General features: G+C 29.2%; 5 protein-coding genes across 5 annotated transcripts, besides 3 other annotated features; 2 read left to right on the forward strand and 3 right to left on the reverse strand.

Moving 5' to 3' along the window:
* On the forward strand, positions 1 to 2,564 carry PGO_091270 (palmitoyltransferase; the record flags this gene model as incomplete). Its single annotated transcript, XM_028687716.1, has 10 exons — positions 1 to 67; positions 318 to 467; positions 621 to 745; positions 892 to 1,074; positions 1,233 to 1,269; positions 1,437 to 1,477; positions 1,635 to 1,703; positions 2,096 to 2,134; positions 2,254 to 2,317; positions 2,458 to 2,564. The coding sequence occupies 10 exons, from the start codon at positions 1 to 3 to the stop codon at positions 2,562 to 2,564; spliced, it is 882 nt and encodes a 293-aa protein (XP_028543517.1).
* Positions 2,565 to 4,244: 1,680 nt separating this feature from the next.
* Positions 4,245 to 4,435: a sequence feature (contain untaranslatable codon;~rhoptry neck protein 4).
* Positions 4,436 to 4,633: 198 nt separating this feature from the next.
* Positions 4,634 to 7,456: a sequence feature (contain untaranslatable codon;~rhoptry neck protein 4).
* A 426-nt stretch (positions 7,457 to 7,882) lies between these two features.
* Positions 7,883 to 7,961: a sequence feature (contain untaranslatable codon;~rhoptry neck protein 4).
* A 2,267-nt stretch (positions 7,962 to 10,228) lies between these two features.
* PGO_091290 (hypothetical protein, conserved) lies at positions 10,229 to 15,184 on the reverse strand (the record flags this gene model as incomplete). Its single annotated transcript, XM_028687717.1, has 1 exon — positions 10,229 to 15,184. One exon carries the CDS (start codon positions 15,182 to 15,184, stop codon positions 10,229 to 10,231), a length of 4,956 nt encoding a protein of 1,651 aa, XP_028543518.1.
* Positions 15,185 to 18,149: 2,965 nt separating this feature from the next.
* Positions 18,150 to 19,704, reverse strand: PGO_091300 (hypothetical protein, conserved; the record flags this gene model as incomplete). The annotated part of the gene is made up of 7 exons (XM_028687718.1): positions 18,150 to 18,262; positions 18,436 to 18,490; positions 18,612 to 18,725; positions 18,822 to 18,940; positions 19,069 to 19,123; positions 19,290 to 19,397; positions 19,603 to 19,704. The coding sequence occupies 7 exons, from the start codon at positions 19,702 to 19,704 to the stop codon at positions 18,150 to 18,152; spliced, it is 666 nt and encodes a 221-aa protein (XP_028543519.1).
* Positions 19,705 to 20,956: 1,252 nt separating this feature from the next.
* PGO_091310 (cyclophilin) lies at positions 20,957 to 23,026 on the forward strand (the record flags this gene model as incomplete). The annotated part of the gene is made up of 6 exons (XM_028687719.1): positions 20,957 to 21,034; positions 21,281 to 21,333; positions 21,524 to 21,632; positions 22,005 to 22,126; positions 22,596 to 22,636; positions 22,926 to 23,026. The coding sequence occupies 6 exons, from the start codon at positions 20,957 to 20,959 to the stop codon at positions 23,024 to 23,026; spliced, it is 504 nt and encodes a 167-aa protein (XP_028543520.1).
* Positions 23,027 to 23,384: 358 nt separating this feature from the next.
* PGO_091320 (guanine nucleotide-exchange factor SEC12) lies at positions 23,385 to 24,698 on the reverse strand (the record flags this gene model as incomplete). The annotated part of the gene is made up of 1 exon (XM_028687720.1): positions 23,385 to 24,698. The coding sequence occupies one exon, from the start codon at positions 24,696 to 24,698 to the stop codon at positions 23,385 to 23,387; it is 1,314 nt and encodes a 437-aa protein (XP_028543521.1).
* Positions 24,699 to 26,593: the final 1,895 nt, after the last annotated feature.

The following is a 26,593-nucleotide window of genomic DNA, read 5'->3' on the forward strand; positions in this document are numbered from 1 at the left end:
ATGAATAATATTCTTTCCTTCCTTTTTGTGTCACTTCTGAGTTTCTTCATTTATTTATGTTATTTGTGTAAGGACAGAATCATGTCCATTTATGGAAGCACATGTGTGCATTTCCTTAAGTAGTTGAGCCTGTATAGGCCTACATGTGTAGTAGAACAAAAAAAAAAAAAAAAAAAAAAAAAAAAAACACAAACAAAAACAAAAACAAAAACAAATACATACATTCTGCTATAGAAAATGTACGACATGAGTATCACACCACCTTCATTACTTCTTTTTTTTTTTTCTTGTCTATTCTCACGTGTTCCCATTCATAGATTGCCTACAAAATGAATACCTAAATGTCTACAGTGAAACCGTGCGTATACTGCTTGGAGCATTCAGTGCACCATTTTTTATTTGTTATTATTGGTCCTTTATAAAATGCTCCGTGAATAATCCTGGATATGTAGATAACACATGGGAAGGTGAAAGACACAGCATATTTTTCTTATTTTTTATATGTGTCATAACCTTTTTTTTTTTTTTCTTTCATTCATTTAATCTGTTTAAAAGGAATAATCTGACCTGTTCATATTTTTTTTTTTTTTTTTTTTTTTTTTATGTATGGTACTGCTTAGCAAACGCAGAGGAGAACAACATACATATAGAGAAGAGGAAAATAAGAAACTACACACCAAATAAATATACGATTTGCGAAAAATGCAACTTTTTGGTTAGACCAGAAAGGGCTCACCATTGTAGGGTTAGATCATACTCCTTTAATATCTACGCTAACATGTATGCTCAAAGGCATGTATATATTCCAATATGTATACAAATACAAATGCAAAAACTAAAGTGTATCAACACAAGTATGCAAACTTTCAATGCTACTTTTAAAATTTTCAGACCTGTAAGAGATGTGTACTAAAGATGGATCATCACTGTCCATGGATAGGTACCTGTGTGGGGGAAAAGAATCTGAAATTTTTTTTTCTCTTCTTGTCTTATGGTTTGCTTACAACAATATATATTACTGTGACGATTAGTCCGAAATTTGTAATGTCCCTTTATGAAAGTGAAGTTAACAAGGTACACGGATTTTAGGGAAAATTTATATATATGTTATTTTATTAACCCATTAGGTGCAATACTAAATTTTACCTCTATTCATTTGGTGCAATTTTATTATGTACCATACTACAGTTATTCATATTTGCATTTTGAATATTCCTTTTTTTCTGTTATAGGCTTCTGAAACGTTAAACCATTGCGCCCAACTAATTAGTATACAAAGAGAAAAATTAATCTTCCCATTAAATTAAAAATATACATATGTACAGAACACCATGTATCAACCTGATACATTTTAAAAATGCATATCTATATGTGTATGAGTACACATATACGAACAAACCTTACAGACACCTATACATGACCTTTTTTTTTTTTAGCTGTATGTGCTTCTCTAACATTGCTAATAGCCCTAGTATTTGTAATGATAAGCATATAAAAAAAAAAAAAAAAATTTATAAAAATTGACAAGCTCATTTGTAGAATGAAATAACTATCAGCTCCGAATTTTTTTTTTTTTTTTTTTTTTTTTATTGTTACTCATGCACTTATGTCTTCTTCAATTTTCCCACTTGCAGATGAATTGTCAGTATTTTTATTTCATATCTCATAACATCACAGCAATTGAGTCGTCTTACACAGATAAGGTGTGAAAAGGAGGAAATAATAAGTATTGTGATGTTGGTGAATACAATCGGTTATTTTATTCCATACGCTATGTTACATTTTGCTTCTCTCTATTTTGCTTCTCTCTATTTTGCTCCTCTCTATTTTGCTTCTCTCTATTTTGCTTCTCTCTATTTTGCTTCTCTCTATTTTGCTTCTCTCTATTTTGCTTCTCTCTATTTTGCTTCTCTCTATTTTGCTTCTCTTTATTTTGCTCCTCTCTATTTTGCTTCTCTCTATTTTGCTTCTCTCTATTTTGCTTCTCTCTATTTTGCTTCTCTCTATTTTGCTTCTCTTTATTTTGCTTCACTCTATTTTGCTTCACTCTATTTTTTTTTTTTCCGTGTTCATATTCGCCCCCTATCACTTGCAGAACCCATATGACTTGGGCACGTACGACAACTGGAAAATGGTTCGGATAATATAAAAGATGATAAAAATTGTCATAGCAATAAAATAAAATGGAAAACTACAACGACACCCACCACACACACCCATTACTTTTTCGCATAAAAATAATTCAAAATTTAGGTGTTTGGAGAATTCAAGTGGAAATGGTTCCTTCCCCTTAACCCTGACAATATGTATATAACGAGTATGTTCTCAACTTCAAATAAAGGAATTTAACCTTTTTCCTTCGCAGATTGGATTATATATATATATGCATATATATTCATGTGTTAGTAAATAGCTTAGTCTCATTTTTTTTTCTTTTTTTTCCCCCCCCTCCACAAGATTACTTATACCCTGTAAACGACATATACATGAACATCAATAATGTCGACATGGAAGACACACTTTTATCTAGTCACAATGAAAATTTGAATGAAGAAAACGTCTGATATTTTGTACATTTTCAGAGTAATGCAAGTGTTCTTGTTATGATGGTGAACAGATCCTTATGATCATACATGTGTGTGTCTACTAATATATTTTTTATGTTCTTGCATATGCACTATTTTTAACTTATTTCATAATTTTTAGAAGAGTAATATACACGTATTTCAAGCCCTTATTTTGTTCCTCTAGTGGTTTGTTACTTTACATATTATCATGATACACTTTATGATATTTTATAGCAATTTCATTTTTTTGTCCTTTTTTTATATCATTTTTTTCTTTCTTTTTTTTTTTTTTTTTTTTTGTTTATAAGAAGCATAATTTATTAATTAGACATAATTTTGTGTAATATGTCTGAATCCATTTCTTTCATTTACATGTATGCAGAGTGTGTGACTTTATGTACATTTCGACATCTTAGAATAATTAACTCCTTTTACACATTTTTGGAGTTTTACATTTTTTTTTTTTTTTGTTTTTTTATTTTGTTCATCCTAATTTTTGTGATCATTTTTTATTTTTTAGTAAATTCCATACACCAGTATTTTTCACACTTCAAAAAAAAAAAAAAAAAAAAAGCCTCGTTGAAGTGCTACGTTTTTTTTTTTTTTTTTTTTTTTTATATATTTTAAACATAATTCAAAATTATCACAGTAAAAGCGTATAGGTATATATAGTAAAATAAAAAAAAATAAAAAGGACTAACAAATGCATTAATATGAAAATGTTCAAGTGATACATATATATATATTCTATATTCTTTACAAACATATTTTACTCTCCCTTCTTTTATGTTAATGTTGCGTTAATTATTTTCGCAATATAAATAGTTTTGTGGAATATGTGATTTTTAAAACTGTGCAGTGCAAATCCTAAAAACTAAAAAACAAGATAAGAAAAAAAAAAAAAAAAAAGATGGAAAAGCTCGAAAAAAAATTCTGAACAAAAAGGACAAAAGGGGGATAGACAAATTTTGAATAATTTAAAAAAGAACACGAAAAAAACCTGAATAGTTCATAAAAGGGAGAAAAATATATGAACAAAAAAATAAAATAAATAAATAAAAAATAAGTCAAAAATACGGTACAAAAAATACGGAACAAAATATGGTAAATGTAAAAGTCGTTACAAGGGCAAAAAAAATCTCGTTTAAACTTATAAGTTACTACTACAAACTACGATAATAATAACACACACTCTTCTGTCAATTGGGGACGTGTGTGTGTGTGTGTGTGTGGTGGGGTAGTAACACATTGATGATGATGTTATCCCCAGAACACCCGAATGAGATGATAAACTCAAATTTAAAAAATGATAAGTGTGCAAAAGGACAATTGTGTAACAGATTTATTCCACATTTTTCTGGATTCATAATTTTTAAAGAAGCACAGAGACGTCATATGATTTTAAAGGTTAATATTGAAATCACCTGCCTCCGTATACTCCCCATCTTCCATTATATTAAAAATATTTTATGTTACCAAAAAAAAAAAAAAAAAAGATCCTTTCGTCAAAAATTGATTTATATAGGTCAAAACACGACATGTATGTGTTTTAAAAAACTCCGTTTGATTAAAATCCATTTGGAGGCACAACCTTATCGGAGTTATTTTCATATATTGTTTACTTGCTATATTCGATTAAAACATAAAAAAAAAAAAATAAAATAAATAAATTGATTATTATAAATCATCAAAAATGAGTTTTTCTACTTCTTCTTCTCCCGTATCCTTAACGTCGCTATCACCTTCATTTATATTTTTTATTTCTTCTTTAATATACTCATCATCAAAACCTCGCTTTTCTACCTCAGCTGCTAACAATTCATGAGAATTTATTGAAAGTAAATTTAGGAGCTTGGACAATGTCTCTTCTGCGAAAAAAAAAAAAAAAAAAAAAAAAATGTGGTTAGAAAGAAAGGATGGGGGAGAGGGAGGCATATGGTACACACTAGATATCATATGTTCTGGGTATAATTCTTAAACGTATTCACGAAAAATAAATATATAAAAAATAAAGAAATAAACAAAATGCAGAAGGTGGCATAACTGCCCTCTGAACGTGGACTTACGAACTAGCTTGTTGTTCGGTTCACATATCTCCCTGAGGACATTGTTGTTCGTAGAGTTGAGGTAACTCATAGTGATAAGCGGATGTAAAACCCTTTTGCCTTGCATATTGAGAATATTCAGTTTCAAATTGTTTAAATCCATTATATTATGTACATGTTCATCTGAACACTTAAAGAGCATATCTGTTAAATGAAGTAGAGTACAAACGGATATAACTTTTAAGGAACTTGTCTTTTTGCTTCTTCTTTCTGTATATAAAAAGTAAGAATTTATTCGATTTGCTATGGCAACATAATAATTCCCAATGTGAGCCTTTACTAAATTTCCTAATGCACCAACAATGGAATAACTAGGGGTTTTAACATTTTCATGATTAAACGGAACTGATGATATATTTCCTCCCATTCTCATTAATTTTGTACAATGCTTAAAAACTTTTGATTTTTTTGTTTTTTTTAAAACTTTTGAATAGCTTTCATTGTTGCTATGTCTTTTATCTATCACGAGTAATTCATCAATTAAATTTAGAAATGCATGTTCATTTCCTACTTCGAAATTTAACATATTTTGATAATATTTCCATTGTTGTACTAGAATAGATGCACCTGAACAAAGAACATTTATTTCAACACTTTTATCATAATCTACTACAGATCCATATTCTTCAGGAGCTAGCCATTTTGAAAACATTATAGCTAATCGTTGAGCTAACTCTTTTGAAGTTAAACTAATGATTAGGTTATTAACAGCACATTCTCCAGATTTATTTTTAATAATTGGTGGCAATTTAGAGTAAGGAACTCCAATTTTTCTTAGCATCTGTATTTTTATTTCTTTTAATGATTGATCTAGTATAGATTTGTTCAAACCTAATGTTTCATAAAAATTGCTATCTTTATAAAAAGACATTTCTGTTAATATTTTAAACATCTGGGACAAAATTCTATCATACATCTCTGGAGTAATAAAATTATTATTTGGATGAATATGCCTTGGATTTATATTCAATTTTTCCAAAGCTTCTTCAAATATTTTACCAGTGTCTCTACTTGTCCTTAATTTTAACAATCCTTTTATTCCTTCCTTAGCACTTTCAATAATTTCAAGTATCACTCTTTCTCTTCTAGAAACATGAATTCCCTTCTCTTTGAGAGAAGAAAAAACTGTTGATTCCACTTCAGGGTGAAGAGTTCCATATATCTCGTTACTACTATGCCTAAAACCCCCTTCGCTATCACTGCTGTTTACAACAGTGGACGAATCCGACTCTTCGTCACTCGTTGTTGGAGGAGAGCTTTCATCAATATATTTCTCTGTTTCTTGATGATGTGCATTCAGTTCTGTCATTTTACTTTCACCTTGGGAGATCGGCATAATGGTATTCTCCCCTTCTACACCTTCCCCCTTGTATGCACTTGGTGCAGATGCGTGTTCTTCAACTCCCTCATTTGCATGTTCGTTCACGTGNCTTTTCTTCATGTTCATTCTTGTGCTTCTCTTCATGTTCATTCGTGTGTTTCTCTTCATGTTCATTTTTGTGTTTCTCTTCATGTTCATTCTTGTGCTTCTCTTCATGTTCATTTTTGTGTTTCTCTTCATGTTCATTCTTGTGCTTATCTTCATGTTCATTCTTGTGCTTATCTTCATGTTCATTCTTGTGCTTATCTTCATGTTCATTTTGTGCTTCTCTTCATGTTCATTTTGTGTTTCTTCATGTTCATTCTTGTGCTTATCTTCATGTTCATTCTTGTGCTTATCTTCATGTTCATTCTTGTGCTTATCTTCATGTTCATTCTTGTGCTTATCTTCATGTTCATTTTTGTGTTTCTCTTCATGTTCATTCTTGTGCTTATCTTCATGTTCATTCTTGTGCTTATCTTCATGTTCATTCGTGTGTTTCTCTTCATGTTCATTCGTGTGTTTCTCTTCATGTTCATTCTTGTGCTTATCTTCATGTTCATTCTTGTGCTTATCTTCATGTTCATTCGTGTGTTTCTCTTCATGTTCATTCTTGTGCTTATCTTCATGTTCATTCTTGTGCTTATCTTCATGTTCATTCGTGTGTTTCTCTTCATGTTCATTCGTGTGTTTCTCTTCATGTTCATTCGTGTGCTTCTCTTCATGTTCGTGGTATCCAGAGGTAATGTTGGGTTCTGTTTTTTCTTCCTTAACTGAAGAACCCGACATATGCACATGCATATTATCGACATTCAAATTGGAGCTGTCCGTGTTGCTGCCACTTTGCAGATCGTTCTTTGAATCCTCATCGTGGTAAGTGCTTCTATCATTTGTTCCATGTGTCGTCTGCTCTTCTGAAGTTTCCTCCCCTTTCTGTTTTGGAAATTCTTCTGTATGCTGTTCATCATGAGAATGATTTGCATGACCCTCTTTTTCTTCATTGATTAAATCATCATTCTTTTTCTCACCGATGTCACCACCACTACTGCTGCTATGGGTGCTATCGTGACCATTGTCGTGGTGACTATCATGTTGTTTATCGTATCCGCTACTACCGCTGACATGGTTAGGTTCTACCTCTTGGGTACCGTTTCTTATATTTCTCTCCTTTTTATCCTCTCCCAGATTATTACTATTTGCGTTTTGCACACCAACTTCATTTGTATTAGTGGCATTTCCTCCTTCATTTGACTCTTCTGGATTGTTAGGTGCTTCATTCACATTTTCCTGCAAAGGTCTAGTGTTAATAATGGTTTCATTTGGGTATTCATGTGACTGAGAATTAACATCTGCTGCTTGACCATGTTCAGAATTAGTATCTGCTGCTACGCTCAGAAAGGAAAAATTCGTTGCCCCATCTTGTTCTGAAAATGAGAATTTTTGGTTTTTATTTATATATGTGAAAGATCAATGAGAATTAACATGTAGCAAGTGTACAAAAAAAAAAAAAAAAAAAAAAAAAATCAGAAATACGTGAACAAGAGTAAGGGATAGATGATGTAACTATTCATGTTCCCCGTTTTGGTACAGGTCTATGAAGGACACTATACACATATAACATAACGCATCAGATGGAATACCCAACCAATGCCTGTATGGACGAAAGCAAAGTTGCTATGGTCAAAATGGAGGTATTTTTTTTTTTTTTGGTTTTATTTTTTGTTTCACTTTGCTTTGTTTTGTTCTGTTTTAGTTTACTTTTCTTTCTTCTAGTTTACTTTGGTTTTTTTTTTTTTTTTTTTATTTTATTTTATTTTATTATTTTTTTTTTTTTTAACTGTTTTACTCACTTTTAATCGATCTGACTTTGTCCTGAAATGAAGAAATGGCCAGGAAAATGAACACAAAAAAAACCCTTTTATGAGACATGATTGTTTTGGATGTGTTATTTTAAAATAGAAAACATCTTTTTCTTGACCTGTATTTTTTTTTTTTTTTTTTTTCCTTTTTCTACCTTTTTTCCTTAGTTAAATTTTTATGTCTTTTTACTATTATTTTTTTTAATTTGCTTTAACTTGTCTGCAAAAAAAAAAAATGACAATTTTATTTTTTACACGTTTGCATATACTGGGGCAAACAGAAATGTTTTATTTTTTTCCCTTTTTTTTTTTTATTATTTTTTTTTTTTTTTAACTGTTTTACTCACTTTTAATCGATCTGACTTTGTCCTGAAATGAAGAAATGGCCAGGAAAATGAACACAAAAAAAACCCTTTTATGAGACATGATTGTTTTGGATGTGTTATTTTAAAATAGAAAACATCTTTTTCTTGACCTGTATTTTTTTTTTTTTTTTTTTTCCTTTTTCTACCTTTTTTCCTTAGTTAAATTTTTATGTCTTTTTACTATTATTTTTTTTAATTTGCTTTAACTTGTCTGCAAAAAAAAAAAATGACAATTTTATTTTTTACACGTTTGCATATACTGGGGCAAACAGAAATGTTGTATTTTTTTCCCTTCTTTTTTTTTCTTCTTTTTTTTTCTTCTTCTTTTTTTCTTCTTCTTTTTTTTTTTTCTTTTAAAAATTCCTAGAACCACCTTGATTTATGACAGAATATTTATGAAATGTAAAAGTTTTACCCTTAGAGGGGTTGTTGCTATTTTTTTTTTTTTTTTTTTTTTTTTTTTTTTTTTTTGTGTTTTTTTTTTTTTTTTTTTTTTTTTTTTTTTTTTTTTTTCATTTTTTAAGAAACTGTAAAAGCTAGCAATTATCAAGACAGGTGCATGAAAGTGCACTGAAAATATACATATATATATGCCGCATACACACACGCGTGCATACATAAATGAAAAAAAAATATATATATATTTATATTATAGCACATCTGGCAAATACATTTATACAGATACATGCACAGGTGTTATGTATGCAATGGGTAGTTGCAGAACAACGAAATTGCACATTCATGCAAAAATGTACCCTCAGAAAAAAAACACTCTTTAATGTGGTACACATGCTGAATATACAAGCGGTTTAAAGCAATGCGTTGAAAATGAAAAAACGCATAGTGTGAAAAAAGGAAATACACATGGGGGGGGGGAAAGGAGAACCAGAAAAAATCTAATAAAAAAAAAAAAAAAAAAAAAAAAAAAAAAAAAAAAAAAAAAAAAAAAATAAAAAAAAAAAAAAAAAAAAAAAAAAAAAAAAAAGGAGTAAAAAAAAAAAAAAAAAAAAAAAAAAAAAAAAAAAAATGTGTGAAAAGTTCAAAATTGTTCAAGAAAATACAAAAGTATAAGTAAAAAGAGGCGTGTAAAAAAAAAAAAAAAAAAGAAAAAAAAAATTTCATATATGTAACGTATATTTTTAAAAAGGGAGAGAAAAGACTAATCAATTTGTAAAAAAAAAAAAAAAAGAGAAATACAATATAGGGGATGGGATGTCGTAGTAGCCAAGTTGTTCAAAAAGGGTACTTACAAAGTAGAAGCATGTGTGTGTCTAATCGTCTATGTATCTAGGTTTAGGATATAGCAACATTAGATGCATAGAGACTATCCGATGCTGCACAGCATGTAAAAAGATAAGTGCTCAGATGTGTTGGCAGATTAGTTGGCATATTTCTTCTTAGAGAAGCTTCCCTATGATATGCACGATTTGCTAATGAACGTGTCTGGAAAAGGTGAAGAAAATTAAAAAGTGGTAATTTTTGATAAGCGACAGAGTTCAAAAAATTACCACACAACTTATGCATGCACGAGTGTCGCACAGGCAAAGATGCAGTAAAACAAGTGGGGACGCTAAACAAGAGCGGCAGTAAAATGGCCCAACAAACACAAGAACAAATGCAAAATTAAAAAATGAACGCAACTTTCAAAAGCGGGATATGAGCGGGGTGGAGGTGGGTTTCGTTTTAAATCTCAAAAAAAAAAAAAAAAAAAAAAAAAAATATAAAAACATTAAAACATTAAAAATAGGTACAAACTTAGGGGAACGAAATGTGCGACATGGATTTTTGCAATGGGAGCAAAATGTATATCTTCGTTTTTTTTTTTTTTTGGCATGTGTGTGTGCGTCCTATTTTTTTTTTTCCATTTCTCCATAACAAAAAAAAAAAAAAAAAGGGACCCGCTTCACGAATCAGAAGATCTTGCAATCACATAATCAAGGTGACAATCACACCCTTTTGAGGAATAAAAATGTCAAAGAATCAAATGTTCGACAAAGTGCTTGACAGTTGCAGACTCTTCTGAACATATGCGAGGATGAGCTATTATTTGAACATGGGCATTTGAATATATGGGTAAAGAAATGGTGTATCTCTGAATTGGGAGTTGATTTAAACAATAAAACAGAACTTCATAGTAGAGGAGTTCAGGATTTTTGAAAAATTTTTCTATCAGTTGTTCATTCGAAATTGTATATATGTGAAAAAGAATTTGTTTATATTTTTTCTTATCATTTTTTGTAATTCCTTTTAAGAGAGTACTTCCTTTCGTTTTCTTCCTTTCCACTTTGTTATGCAATTTTGTGGAATTAGGATTTTCATCTCCATGTTTGAACTTTTCAGCATGGTGAATGTGATAATTATCTTTATGGTTATAGTTATGGTTATGCACATCATAGGGATGGTATTTATTGTTATTATTCCCATACATTCTTTTCTCATCATAAAACAAATTTTCATCACTGAGGACATCCTCATAATTATCCTCTGATGTTGTATAGAAAAATTCACTTATATAATCATATTCTTCACTTTTTTCATCACATGGTTGATAAAAATCATCTTCAGTTTTGTTGGTTTCATTGGTATATGAATCTTTCTTCAATTTCTTTTCCTCTTCAACTAATGATTTAATATGCTTGTCATTTTCTTCCTTAAAATTTGCTCCCGTTTCTGGACTTTCACCAATAGTACTTCTATTATCCATTGCAGCAGCGCTGAAGGTTTCATCTGTGATCTGTTCATAATTTTTATCCCTCTTAAAACTAGAGTTATTTTGTTCGTTATTTTCACAATTGTTTCTTGATTTTCCATCTCCATTTTTTAAGTAATATAAAAAGGAGTAATTTCTTAATGCATTTATTGTATTCTGCAAAGAAAAAATTCTATTCTGGGTAGCACTATTTTTTTTTTTTTTTTTTGTCTTCTTCTTCAAACTATTGTCCAAGGTTTTTATGTCATTTATTATCTTCGTTTTTAAACATTCAAAAAATAACTTTTCGAAATTTTTGTAATCTCCAAATTTTTCCTTTTTGTTCATCCCTTGGCTTTTTCCATATCCATTTCCATTCTCATTTCCATTATATGGATCGTCTCTAATCCTGTGAAAATTCATTGTCTCATCCTGGTTTGTAGCGTGATTATTCTTTTCCATGAAAATATGTGAGGGATTATTATTACCCCTTAGGGTAGAAGACACCTCCATTGGAATTTCTTCCTTTTCTATATTTTTCTCTCTTTTCATAAGCACTTTTTTTCCACTTTCCTTTTCTTCAATGTAATTACTTTCAAAAATTATTGTTTTCTCATTCTTATATATATCTAAATTACTGGAGACATTATAAGTATTTTCAATTTTATAATTTCCCCCTATATCATCATGATACTTCTTATAATAATAATCAATTTGATTTAATTTACCATTTGTGCATTCAATATTCCTGTTTACATCTCTTCTAAAAAAAGAATTCGATTCCATCTTTTCATTCTCCTCCATATGGATATCTTCATACGTATGTGATTTAAAAATAGACTCCTTTTTATTCTTTTGAGATTCTGTATTTCTACTTTTTTCCAAATTCATGCTTGACATATTTACACAAGAATGCTGACCGCTTCTTCTATGAGATTTTCTTTTTACTTGTACAGAACTGACATTCTTTCTAAAATGAATTGGAAGCTTCTGTACATGTACCTCATCAGATATGCACTTATCACTTCTGCTTCGGAACGGTACCACAACATCTCCTTTTTCATCATCTTCTTCTTCTTTTTCCGTTTCTTTTGCGTAATGGTTTCTGTTCCTGTTTAAAAAAATATTACTGCAGTTAGCTTTATCACATAACCGACTAACTTCCTTTTTGCTTGACACATTTCGATATCTCGCGGAACTATTGTTGCTTCCTATCCAGTTGTTGCTTCCTATCCAGTTGTTGCTTCCTATCCAGTTGTTGCTTCCTATCCAGTTGTTGCTTCCTATCCAGTTGTTGCTTCCACTCCAATTTTTGCTTCCAATCCTGTTGTTGCTTCCTGTCCAGTTGTCGCTACTCATTCCACTGTTGCTGTCCCTCCCTTGGTTGCAACACAGATTCTTTGGTCTATTATCACTCAAAGTGTAATTATCATTCTTTTTCTCTTTTATTCTGTTATTTCCCCACGTGCTATGGTAACTGATAGAAGTGTGAAAATTCTTTTTCTTCTGCGAACAGTTTAGTAACTTCCGTGAAGAAATTATCGTTTGTAACATCTGATCTAAAAATTTATTTTGATCTTTCCTTTTGTTAATTAAATAATTAGGATTCTTCAAATCTTGATAAAAATAAAAAAAAAGTAATTTCTTTTTCCTCATGTATAGATGGACCATCGAAAATATATTAATAGGCATTTCTGGAATGTTTTTGGATTGTTCTATTATAAATAAAATAAGTTCTTCATTAAACAGGGTATATGGTAATATTAAAGATGTTCTAATTCCAACTAGCCAATCTGATTGGCTGTTTCCATAGAATATTATATTTTCAAATTTTTTTAAAATGCTTATGCTTTCAACACTAGCTATTTTTAACAATAGTGTTGTCTTATTATTTAAGTCGTCAATGGTATGGGCTCCCAAATATGTAGAAAATAATTTCATGATTGCCATATTTTCATGTACTCCAATATGAGGACATGCAAAAGTAATGAAATTTATTAATTTCTTATTTTTGAAAACCTTTTTTCTATACAAGTTTATCAATACAGATCTGTTTAATATTCCTCCTAGAGAATGACCAATCATAGAAATATTTATTTTATCATTTATTATTTTGAACAAGCATTTTAATTCTGTGCATATTCTCTCTGTACCAACATCAACTCCTTCAAATGTGTGACTCTGATTACTATAAGTAATGTATATAAATAAATGTGGATATTTTGTCAGTAATGGGTTTACTATATTTTGAAAATCATGTACACTTGCAGTTAGCCCATGCTGGAAAATGAAGTAATGTGGATTTTTAAGAGACATGTTTGATTTCTTCTTGCATTCTAAACAATGACAACTTATGGAATTAAAGAAACAGTAGCAACGTGAACACTGTTTAATCGTTCCATATGATTTTATAATATTATACAAACACAATGGGAATGGCTTCTTCTGTGTTTCTTCTATATAATAGAATTTTTTAATATAGTTCAGATTGTTTTTGTACTTGTTGTGTATCTTTTGGTTGTGTTTACATCGACAAACCTTTTCCTCTTCTTCATTCCGTTCCTCAATCTTTTCAATCTCATATTTTTGCACTCCTTCGTTTGTCTTTTTTCCTACACATAATGCTGTCCCCCCAACATTAACACCTGAACTGCAACTACATCCACCTTTGGACATGCACTGGGAGTTGAAATCCTCTTGAAAATCACCATTCATCAGATGAGGTGCATCTTTTACAGAAGCGTCATCACGTTCTCTACAAAGTATGCTGAAGGAATTACTTCTTATTAGAAAACGATTACAGATTAAATCTTTTGAATAATTATACTTTGTTCTTTTTTTTAGAATATACTTCTTATCGAGATTTTTCCTATCAACTACGTTTCTTTCCTTTTCATCTTTTTTCTCGTCCTGTGCCAACAAATCTTGATAGTATGGAACCCATTTACTACTTAAAAAGTTGCTTCTATTTCGATTGTAATTCCAATTACTGTCATTTCTTCCATTTCTACCTCTCTTATCAATCTTACTGGATTTACCCCCTTTTGTAATTTCCTCCGATTCATCCATTTTTTTTTTTAAAAATTCACTGTATGGAAAATTCGGATCACTCATCTTTTTATAGGAACCTCGTCTACATCTGAGCAAGATATTGCTGTTGCTACTTTTTCTTACATAGGGATTTTCATTTTCAATCCTTTTATATTTTATGCCATCCTCTACAGTATTTAATCTTGAACAACTGTTACCCTCCTTTCTGTTTTTCCCTTCATCTTCAAAAAAAGCTGTGTCACACGAATTGTTATTGTTACTCATCTCATCGGATAATTGATCCTTTTTATAATAAAACAGATCTGTGCTGTCACAATTGCCCAAATCATTACTATCGTAGAACAGTTTACTCTTACGAACACTACTTGTGTCCTTGGAATTGCGAATAATGTTGTTCTTATTTTCAGTTCCACACCCTTTATCACTATTAAACAATTCCCTACGTATATTCAAGTAATTGCTATAACGGATATTGGCATACCTATTTTGATAAATCAAACTGAGATCACTTTTTGTACTTTCACTGTTACTGGAGATATCAGAACTGGATGAATCCTTATGTTTGATATATTTTTTATTGTACTTATATTTTCCACAAAATTTTTTAAATAAGTATTTCTCCTCTTTAATTATATTATTTATCTTAATATCATGTAGTGAATTATTATCCAACTGATTTAACATAAATCTTGCAAATTCGTAAGGCACACTCATCATCGAACTTGTGTCAAAATAGGTATTTTCATCATAAATCAAATCATACACATGTTGATGAATTTTTTCTTTATATATTTCTTTTTCTAAAATTTCATCTAACAGATTAAGGGAACAGAACCAACAAAAATTTTTAATCCATTTTTTCGTTGGACAGTCTGGGTCATTTTTTATACTTTTAGTATTCCTATTTTCTTGTTCTACTTTCTTATCAGTTTCATTCTTCTTAAAACTTTTTTGCTTGGAATTTGTAACATTATTCATATGATTTTTCTTTCTTAATAATATATTATCCACATTATTATTATTATTTGGATTTACAAATAAATTTAAAAGAATATTTTTATTGTCATTAAAAAAGTTTGCACTTCTTCTTGCTTCTTTTTCGTCATCAATATTTTCAAGCATTTCAAATAAATTCCTATTTGCCGGGAATATGGATTCACTTCTATAATTCAAATTTTTTTCTTTCATTTCATCTTGTCATTTCTGTCCTATGTTTGTATATGTGTGTGTGTGCGTGTTTTTTTTTTTTTTTTTTTTTTTTTTTATTTCCTTGTGTGGCTGCTCCGACTAATGCACGCCCGATATGCTACTAAAGGATCTAAGATTATTATTCTGTTTATCTTTTCTTATGTATTCTATAAATGTTAAAGCTCAATGATGGTATAAATCGGTTTTTGTTCAGAGTGGAAAAAAGTATAAAAATTGTACACACAAAATTTAAGTAAACAAAATAGAGAAAAACAAAAAAAAAAAATATGGAGAAAACAAAACTATATAAAGTAAAGCAAAAGTTTTCTATTAAAATGATTCTATATAAATGTATAAGTGGATACATTCATATACATAAGTAATGTTATTTAAAAATATGTATGTGTGCAATTTTTTGTTTCTCTCCATTTTTCTAAATGGGCATCCTTATTTTTGATATGCCTTTCATTTAGGAACTTTATATGTATGTGAAATGCATATTAAAAACTTCAAATTATTTCTTAACTTTTATATGCATGGATATGTCACTTTAAAAGATACATATACAATTATTTATTCTGTGTGTGTTTTATTTCATTCTGTTTGCCTCTGTGGTTCTATATTTGTAATATTCTTACAGGAAACAAAAAAAAAAAAATATGTTATATAGATAGGCTTTTTTTTTTTTTTTTTCTTTTTTTCTCTCTCCACAATTAAAAAAATAAAAAGTGTGCGTACGTGTGAATCGAATCGGTACATGCATATATATGGAATACGTATAAGCTAGAAAAAATGTGTGAGTGTTAAAACGTGTGATGGATAAAACGTTTGAATGACAAAACATTAGAATGACAAAGCGTTTGAATGACAAAACGTTTGAATGATAAAACGTTTGAATGGCAAAACGTTTGAATGATAAAACGTTTGAATGATAAAACGCTTGAATGATAAAACTTGTGAGTATTAAAACGTTTGAATGTTAAAACGTAAACGCGCGTAAAAACATTCCCCGCAAAAATCTTCTATCTTACATATTAAACACAAACACATTCATACAATCAAGTACTATAAAAATGTGTGGGAAAAAAAGCAAATGTTATTTGAATTTTAAAAAATAAAATATTAAAAGTTAATTCTGCTACGTGTATTATGGCACAAATATATATGTATACATGAATAAACATTAAACACATTCAAAAAAAAAAAAAAAAAAAAACTTGAAAAAAAGTATATAAAAATCATTTGTGCATTTAGGCATTTAAGTAAATGTTTTAATTTTTTATACCTGCGTTTGTAAACATAGAATCTTTTTATTTTGCTATATAACAAATAAATTAAGAAATTTATAAATAATATTCCGTAATTTTTTAACACAGATATGTTGAATATGTTATATATGTAAATTAATAGTTGTTTACTCATTTTTGCCTTTTGTTTCTTTGGTTAAAAAAAAAAAAAAATAAAATAAAATAATTGTACTTTTTTTAAAATGATTTTAAGGGAATAAGTAACACAAAAAAAAGAAAAAAAAAAAAAAAAAAAAAAATAAGAAAAAATTATTAACAATTCAGATAATTTCTTTAAAAAAGCTAAAATCGAAAAAAAAAAAAAAAAATTATTAACAGTGAGCAAAATGTGCATATATATGATGAGTGGGGGGACCAAGGAATTTATGTAAATATTCTTTCCTTTTATAAACAGTTCATGGAGGGGGAAAAAAAAAAAAAATTATTCTTTTTGTCCGTTTAACTAGAAAAATAAAAAATTTCCATTCACAACTTTTTCAAAAGATATAACATCCTCAATTCAAAGGTGTTCAAAAGTTCATATCTTAGTTTTTGAAGGAAAAAAAAAAAAAAAAAAAAAAGCCATTAAAGTATAAAATGAAATAATTTAAAAAAAATAAAATAGAATAAAATAAAATTCATAAAGTGGGAAACATAAAGAAAAAAAAAAAAAAAAAAAAAAAAAAGAAAGAATGATGAATTTTATTCCTCTTTTTTTCAGTTATAAAAACGTATGTTCATAAGTGAATGAAAAAGATTTTCATCATTTGAAAAAATGTTAAACTTAGAAAATGAAGCTCAACTAAATAAAATGACCAAACTAAGTGACCAACCTAACTCTACAATACAAAGTGGCGTTTCTTTTTTTTTTTTTTTTTTTTTTTTTTTTTGAAACAGCTTTAGGTGTAAAATATAAACCAGCAGTAGGAGTGATGAAAAATATATTTGTCCATTTTGTCACAAATATGCACATTTTCCCTTTACCTCTTGTGTTCCCCTATTTTCACTTTTTATTACACTGACAACTTGTGCAAAAAAGTAGAAAAATTTCTGTAAATATTCTTTCCTTTTATAAACAGTTCATGGAGGGGGAAAAAAAAAAAAAATTATTCTTTTTGTCCGTTTAACTAGAAAAATAAAAAATTTCCATTCACAACTTTTTCAAAAGATATAACATCCTCAATTCAAAGGTGTTCAAAAGTTCATATCTTAGTTTTTGAAGGAAAAAAAAAAAAAAAAAAAAAAAAAATTAAAAAAAAAAATAAAAAAATTTAAAAAAAAAAAAAAAAAAAAAAAAAGGAGTTTTTTTTTTTTTTTTTTTTTTTTTTTTTTTGAAACAGCTTTAGGTGTAGAATATAAACCAGCAGTAGGAGTGATGAAGAATATATTTGTCCATTTTGTCACAAAAATACACATATTGCTCTCATATATATATAGACATGTATACCCTGTATGAGATGAAAAATAATGCAATATGCACAAGCATGTATGTATTGAATTAAATAAACATGGGGTGGAAATAAAAAATACACGAAAAAAAAAAAAAATATGCATATCACAATTTTTAAAAATTTAATTAATTAGCAGAGTATAATGTCTTCTCAATAAAAACACACATACTTATTTTCTGGAGTTCCTTTCCCTGATATCCAAATGCTGTTCAAAATGTATATGCTTATTTACACACCCTTTTTACTACTTTTCACCTTCTCATAAAAATAATGATGAAAGGAACTATGTGGCATTAACTCTGGATGGAAAACTGTTCCTAAACAATTGTTTTGCTCAACAGCTTAATAAAGCATAAAAGGACAAAGTAAGGTAAAATAAATAACAAAACACGTTTTTTTGTTTGTAGACAAAAGAGAATACAATAAGGCCGTAATAAAAAAAAAAAAAAAAAAAAAAAAAAGATATGAAGAAATGATCAGTAAGTGCATAACAAAAGAGATATAATCATTTCACCTGCTATGATGTTGGATCCAAATGGCTCATGTGAAAATGTTGCCAGTGTTTGTACCTTCAAAAAAATAAGCAACATTTTGTCATCAGAAGGGGCAAATAAAAAATACACACACATTCACACGTACATGTATATTCAAGTGACCACTTTGCGTTTTAAAAAAAATAAAAAATAATACCTTATCCGAGAGAATTTCCTTTATGTAAGGAGCTCGTATGCAGACCCCGTGTAAATTCTTTTTAAACACACTGCTTTGAGAATTTACATTCAACGAACATATAAAACTATCGTTCTGTGCAAGAAAAAAAAAAAAAAAAAAAAAATTGTAAACGAGTGGAAGAAATGAATAATGGTGAGGGTCATTTTTTTTTTTTTTTTTTTTTTTAACCTGTGACCCATAGTAGTTTCTGCTTATGACTATATCGAGCCCCCCCAAGGAGAAATTATTTTCGTACATTTTATTTTGCACTTCATTGTTCTCTACATTATTCGACAGAAGGATGCAACCTAAAAATTACATTTGAAAATATTCGAATAGGATTTTACTTACACAGTGCACACATATGTGTGCGTGTATGTATACATATAGGTATAAGCGTCACAAATGTTTTCTCTCTCTCTCTGTTCGTATATACCCGCACAGGTGCCCCATACTGGTTTTTTCTTCACGTGAATAAAATCGTTTAATGCCTACAAAACATTTTCACATGAAAAGGGTGATATACATGATAAAAAGTGGGAAGAAATGGTGGAACGATGAAAAGAAGAAACATGGGTATTGCACACTGTGTGGGTCCACAATGTACACATTTTAGTGCAATCAAATAAACCTTACACATATCTAGCATTTCGTTACCTTATATAAGGAATCGTTATCATATGCAAAACATTTCCTTAGTGTCGTTGATTCTCCACCAGGTATAACTAAACCATCACAGACACTTAAATCTTCCTTATTTCGAACCTTGCAAGGGTATAGAAAAAAAAAAAAAAAAAAAGGTGTGATTATTCACTTTTCCATGTTCTAATGAGCATTCTAATGATAAATTAATAGTATATAAAGATGTAAGAACATATCTTCATGCGAGGGGGGGGAAACCACAGTGAGCATGGAAGCATGAATGTATAAACATGTGTGTACACACACACGCATATATATACTTGTGCACCTCTACCACATTCAATGACGGTTGTTCTAATTTATGGAAGTGATTTATGTGTGGTTGGAAATCCCCTTGGAGAGATATAACACCAATTGTGATTTCTGTCATTGTTAGAAAAAAAAACTTACAAAAAACGCAGATACACGAACATATAAAAAAAACAAAAAAAAATGTACTATTATTTAGCACTATATGTGTGAATTTTTTAAACAGAGCATGTAGTTTATAACAATACAATGAAAAATATATATATATATATATATATATATTAAAATAATAAAATTGCTTTGTTTTCTATTTGTTCCTATGTACTATATATGCTCGTTTCCATCAGTATCTTCTCAGCATGCATCTATCTGCACAGCAACATCTGTTATTTACATGAATCTATGCTTTACTTGCCCCTGCCACAATACTATTAAATGTTATTCCAATTTAGCTAGCTTCACCCTTAATATCATAAATTTATAGACCCCAGAAAATGTTGTAATTTTGGTCGAATAAAATACACAAACAAGCTTATATTTTAGTGACTATTTGGAAAGTTGTAGGGTGTCAAAGTGTGAAAAAGGGGGGGGGGGGGAAAGGAAAAAAAGAAAAAGAAAAAATAGAAATTTTACATATATATATACATTTAGTAATTCTTGCACTTGGAAGAATGACTACACAAATAATGCGAAAAAAGGAGAGTAGTTGAAGAATTTAAATTTGCATTTAAGCCGAACGGGGATAGTTCATCCATATTGATAAAAATAAAATAAAAAGCTCAAACGGGAAGAAATTATAGCGAAAGCAGTGTAATTCCATCTTGAACAATTCCAATGCATTATAGTGTGAGAACTGATATGTGCACTTCCATTCCACTTCCACTTGCTACATATACTTCTTTTTCACAACATTGTGCCGGATCGCGAAGAAAGGATGAGAAGAAAGAATTACACTGTATTTCGTTTTCATATATTGTTAATTATGCTAATTCCAATGATGTGAAAACCTGAAAGGGCTAAAAACTATCGAGTTATTCATGATTTTAAAGATATAAATATGAAAAAAAAAAAAAAATAATAAATAAAATAATAATAAAACAATAAAATGATAATAATAAATTGGAAAAAGGAGAAATAATAAGATGGGATGTGATATATGGCTCATATCCACATAAGCACATAAAATCCATGAACATGCACAAGGAGATGTAAGATATGAACAGATGGACATGTGAATAGAACTAAAGAAAAGAAGCTCAATTTAATCGAAAAACCAAATAAGAGTTAACGTAGTTTACAAAAGCCCCAAGTCATTGTTTTCCCAGCAACATAACCTTTTAGCATAAAATACCCTTGTTTATATATTTAAAAAAATGTCTTTAACATTACATACAAATTATGGAGATATCAAAATAGAACTTTTTTGTTATGAGACTCCAAAAACATGCAAGGTATAAATAGAAAAAAAAAAAAAAAAATTAAAAAAATAACAAGGGGGAGGGGGATGAAGTGATTATAAAATGAGTTTATATCCTTATTTTACTCAATGTGTGTTGTAAAACTGATGATACAAAAAAACATAAGCCATGATTTTACCTATCTATCTATATATCTATCTATATATCTATCTACATATGTATATATATATATATATATATATATTACATTGTGACTTTTTTTGTCATTTTATCAATCAGAACTTCTTAGCCCTGTGTGCCTCAGGATATTATGATAATACCAAGTTTCATAGGTTATATTAAGAATTGAATTAATATATATAGTAATGGAAAAAAATCTTCCATTTTTTTGAGAATATCTAATAAATGTACTATAATGGACATATGAATCGATCCCCTCATTATAACCCACTTTTTTTTCTTTCTTTTTTTTTTTTTTTTCTTCCATGTTTTCTTCTTTTTTTCTGTTTCTTATTTCCATAGAAACATAAAAGGATTTGCCATTCAAGGGGGAGACCCAACAAATACAGGAAAAGGCGGGGAAAGTATTTACGGAAAATATTTCGATGATGAATTTCACTCAGTATTAAAGGTTTGAATGGATAAAATTAAAATTTTTATTTTATCTTGCTTTATTTTATCATGCATTGTTTTATCATGCATTATTTTATCATGCATTATTTTATCATGCATTATTTTATCATGCATTATTTTATCATGCATTATTTTATCATGCATTATTTTATCTCGTTTTATTTTATTTATTATTTTTTTTTTTTCTCTCTTGAACTAAGGATTACACACAGCTGTCTATGACTTCTCCTTGAACAGTTATCATCACACGTGCGCTAAGTATTCTTAAGCGAATGTTTTGCTCAGTGATGCATGTAACCATCATTGTACTTCTCACAAAATCAATTTTATTACACCTCGTGTGTAAACACTGTCAATTTCACACATGCAGCACGACAAACGGGGAACCTTGTCCATGGCCAATAAAGGAAAGCCAAACACAAACGGGTCTCAGTTTTTCATAACTTACTCTAGACAACCACATCTTAATGGAGTATACCCAGTATTTGGAAAGTAAATATAAAAAAAAAAAAAAAAAAAAAAAAAAAAAAAGACAAATAAAATGGAGGGATATAAAAACATGAAGGAGAAAAAATGTGTTTTCAAAAATTATATCTACTACTGAGATAAACATTTATTCATAGTTCGAACGGGTTTTATGAAATTATTAAAAGTTTTAGTGCTTTTATTCTGTTGTTTTATGTTGATATATGTATAAAAAATATTTCGAGCATGTTTTTTTTTTTTTTTTTCTTATTTTAAAATAAGAAAAAAAAAAAAAAAATGACAAGACAGAAATTCATATTTTACATATGTGCAACTGATAGGATATGCATGAGAAACAAAACTCCCCACATAGATTACACATTGCACATGCAAAACATGATAAAATTAGTAAAAAAAAAAAAAAAAAAAAAAATTTCATAGAGGATGATGTAAAATACAAAATTGTTTCCATCTTTTTTAAAATAAAATTTTTTAGGGTCATAGATGGAATGGATGTTTTATCAGTTCTAGAAAATGGTATGCATGTTTATACATATATATATATATATATATATATATATATGTATATATTTTATTTTATTTTATTTTTTTTGCTATTTCTTCTATGAAAGAGGTTCCACTGGAGCTGCTCATATTGATCAAATTGTGGCATGGCCACGTTTTGCTGCCATTCTGCCATAGTACATTGTCTGAATTCTCCTCACTGGTGTTGCCTAGACACAATTGTGATTTACCATGAAAGAGGAATTCATATATGATTCTGATTTTTCCATTCTCCATTCGACCATTTTATTTACCATGCCAGAGCCAGTAGGTGAAAAAAACAGACCAGTGAAAGATATTGTGATAAAATCCGTGACGATACATGCAAATCCTATTGCAGAAGATGAAGCTGTGTCAACTTGAATATTTGCCATCTTTGCCATCGTGAAAAAAAAGGTGGGTATACCCCCCTAATCTGGAATATTTTCTTTTTCTTCCCCTATTTATGGAAGTTGTGAAGGAAATTATTCCCATTTTTTTCCAATTTTTTTTTTTTTTTTTTTTTTTTTTTGCTTACGTGTGCACTGTTCGCTCCTTCTCTCGCACATACATATATACACCCATGAGGATAACGGTAGGGGACAGGAGGGATGAGCTCAAAACTGAATGACTTTTGTGGGTAATTTATTCAATCCATTCAACTGTGTTCACACATATTGCAGATTCACACAGATACAAGGATGCACTTCTGCCCTTTGCACAGCACGTGCATATTACTTCATCATAACTCCTCCTCCGGGGAGGCCGTTGTTGGTGATGATCCGGAACCCCCCCCCTTGTTGTTCTTATGGACATTTTTTTTTTTGCTAAGATTTGCTCCCTTATTCTGAATAATACTCTTCATACGTAGATCATAACCAACATTGAAAAAATCCAAGAGAATAATACACAGTGCTAATATCATAAGGAAAATAATAAAGAACTTCCATATTTTCCTGAGGTACCGAAAACTGAATGAATTTATATGAACACAACTTATGCTATAGTCTGCCCCAGCAGAAAGAAGATAATTATCATTTTTAATAAAACACATAGCAGTGATTGGTAAATCATGTTTTTTATAATGAGCTAATAAAGAATATCTTGCATTGTATATTTTGAGTGCACCAGTACTAAACCCTAGGGCTAGATATTTTTCATTTTTACTTATAGCAATATTACAACATGGTCTATCATCTAACCATATAAATTTTCCTTTTATACATGTAAATTTTTCTTTTTTATCATCAAAATGGATGTTCCAAATGACAAGATAGCTATTTCCCCTAGATGTATACGCAGTTGTTAACAAAATGTAAAAAAATGTATCCATTGTTTGAGAATTTTTTAAAAATTTACAACAACGGAAATTTAGTTTATCATTCTTATTTTTCGGATTCATCATCTGTTCTGTATGTAAATTAGAAAAATTATTTACATCCCAAATTTTTAAGGACTTGTCAGTTGAACAAGTACATATTATTTTCTCATCATGGGATATATCACAATCTTTAATACACTCTTCATGTCCTTTAAAATCTCCAACATGTTCTACAGCACTAGATGATGGATTTTCTATAAATATATCTTTTTTTTTACCGACAGCAATGTTTCCATCTTTATTATCATTTGTAAGTTTTAATTTCCAAATCCTTAAAGTTTTATCTTCTCCTCCAGTTAGTATATAATTACTTACATCAGAAAATTTTACAACTACTTGTCTTGCATTCTTTTCACTAAAATCTGTTAAAAATTTATGAATAATATTTGGTCCTGTTTCTTCATTTATCTGAAAAATAACACATTCATTTCTTACTGATCCAAACCAGATGTCATATTTATCCACATAAATTATAGAGTCTACAACACCTTTTTGTTGTGTAGTTGACCACACAACTTGTAATTTTTTGGCTTTCTCATTAAATGTGTTTATATCTAATAAGTCTTCTATTCCATAATTCTTTCCTCCCCCTCCTCCTGATGTAACCACATATTTATCATTGGATCCGATTCCATATATTGGATAGTTCAAATACGAAATTTTTATTTCGTTCATGCTAAGCTGATGAGGTTAATGTGTGTGTTTTTTCTTCTTTTCATTGATTTTATTTGCATCCTCTTGGTGGTGCTGCCCCTCTTCTCTCTCGGCTTTTTTTTTTTTTTTTTTTTTTATATGTCCTTAGTATGTGGAATATCTTCTACTTTCTCTTTTTTTTTTTTTTTTTTTTTTTTCCCTATCTTTTTTCGACATCTATTTAAGCACATTCGCACATGCGGCTCTTTATAATTGCAAACATAAGTACTCTTAAAATATATATTTCTTTAAATTCTATAATTCTTTAGTATCAAAAGTCGAATTTTTTTATTTTACCAATTTGTTTTTTCTGAGTTTATGGGTAGGCCTTTATTTGCCCCACTTGCGTCACTGCATGGGTTTGTCAGAAAAAATACATACGCATACATACGGATACATATATATGCATATAAAATATCACGGATGAAACCACACAAGGAAGGAAGTTTCACATCACTGATACATAGGGTAGAATTGTACGTATGTCAAAAGGAGGAGCTTTATAAGCCGTTTCCACTTTAGTGAAAGGGGATGAGGAGAGTTTTTGTGTGTGTTTGTGTGTGCATATAAAATAGTGATATGTGATTAAATTGACATATGAGATACACTCTTATACTCTTAGGATCAATAATATACTCTTCTTAATGCATATATTTTGTTTATATCTGAAGAACTTTATTTTATTATTTTTTTTTTTTTTACACGCATGCAGAGTTTTATCTAGTCAAGCGGGTAAATAAGCAAGGAACTATTTTTGTTTCTCATTATAATTTTTTTTACGAATTTTCTTTTTTCCTTTTCTGAAGCACAACAAGTTGGTACACAGGTCATGGACAAAATGCGTTAAGTGGAAAAAAGGAAAAAACGAAAATAAAGAAAAAAATAAAAATGAAAATAAAGATGAAAATAAAGATGAAAATAAAGATGAAAATAAAGATGAAAATAAAGATGAAAATAAAGATGAAAATAAAGAAGAAAATGAAAATAACAAAAATTTCGAGTTAGATGAATTATCCGGAATTGCAGCAAAGCTGCACGAAGAGAAACGTACAAAAAAAAAAAAAAAAAAAATTAATAAATAAATAAAATAATAAATAAAAATAAAATAGCACAATCATATGTGTAATTATTTGAAAATTAAAAAGATGAATGTAAGCTAATCATCTAGTAGTTAGAAATGATGAGCTTAATGCGTAACTCAAATTTTTGTTCTTATATCCTTGCTTTAATCTTTCCTTTTGCCTTTGTGTGTGTGTGTTTTTTTTTTTTTTTCGATTTGTTTCTTATTTTATTACTTCCATGGCTTCGTAACTGCTAATATGTAAGCTGACAATCTTCTAAATTGCCAATCTTCTGAACTGACAGTCTTCTAAATTGCCAATCTTCTGAACTGACAGTCTTCTGAACTGACAATCTTCTGAACTGACAGTCTTCTGAACTGACAATCTTCTGAACTGACAATCTTCTGAACTGACAATCTTCTGAATTGACAATCTTCTGAACTGCTAATCTTCTAAATTGCCAATCTTCTAAATTGCCAATCTTCTAAATTTCTTAGATTTTTTTTTTTTTCCTGTGCTTTTATCACTGATTTCCCCCCAGTTCTTCTAACTTACAGGGCCATAACACACACTATACAGTTTCCTCTTCTTAAATGTACACTTACCTTCACATGTTGTCAAGTATATACATATGCATGTATGTGTGTATATATGTAAATGTGCATATATGTGTATACGTACCCCTTATATGTATCACTTACGTATTACTGTAGAGAGGTACAAACTAAATTGAATTCCCGTTATGCTACCTGACCAGTTATACATTTTTATTTGTTTTCCTGAAACAGATCAATAACTGTTTTGTTCATGAAAGAA

The sequence above is a fragment of the Plasmodium gonderi genome, assembly GCF_002157705.1.
Source record: "Plasmodium gonderi DNA, contig: Chr09, whole genome shotgun sequence".
Lineage (NCBI taxonomy): Eukaryota > Apicomplexa > Aconoidasida > Haemosporida > Plasmodiidae > Plasmodium > Plasmodium gonderi.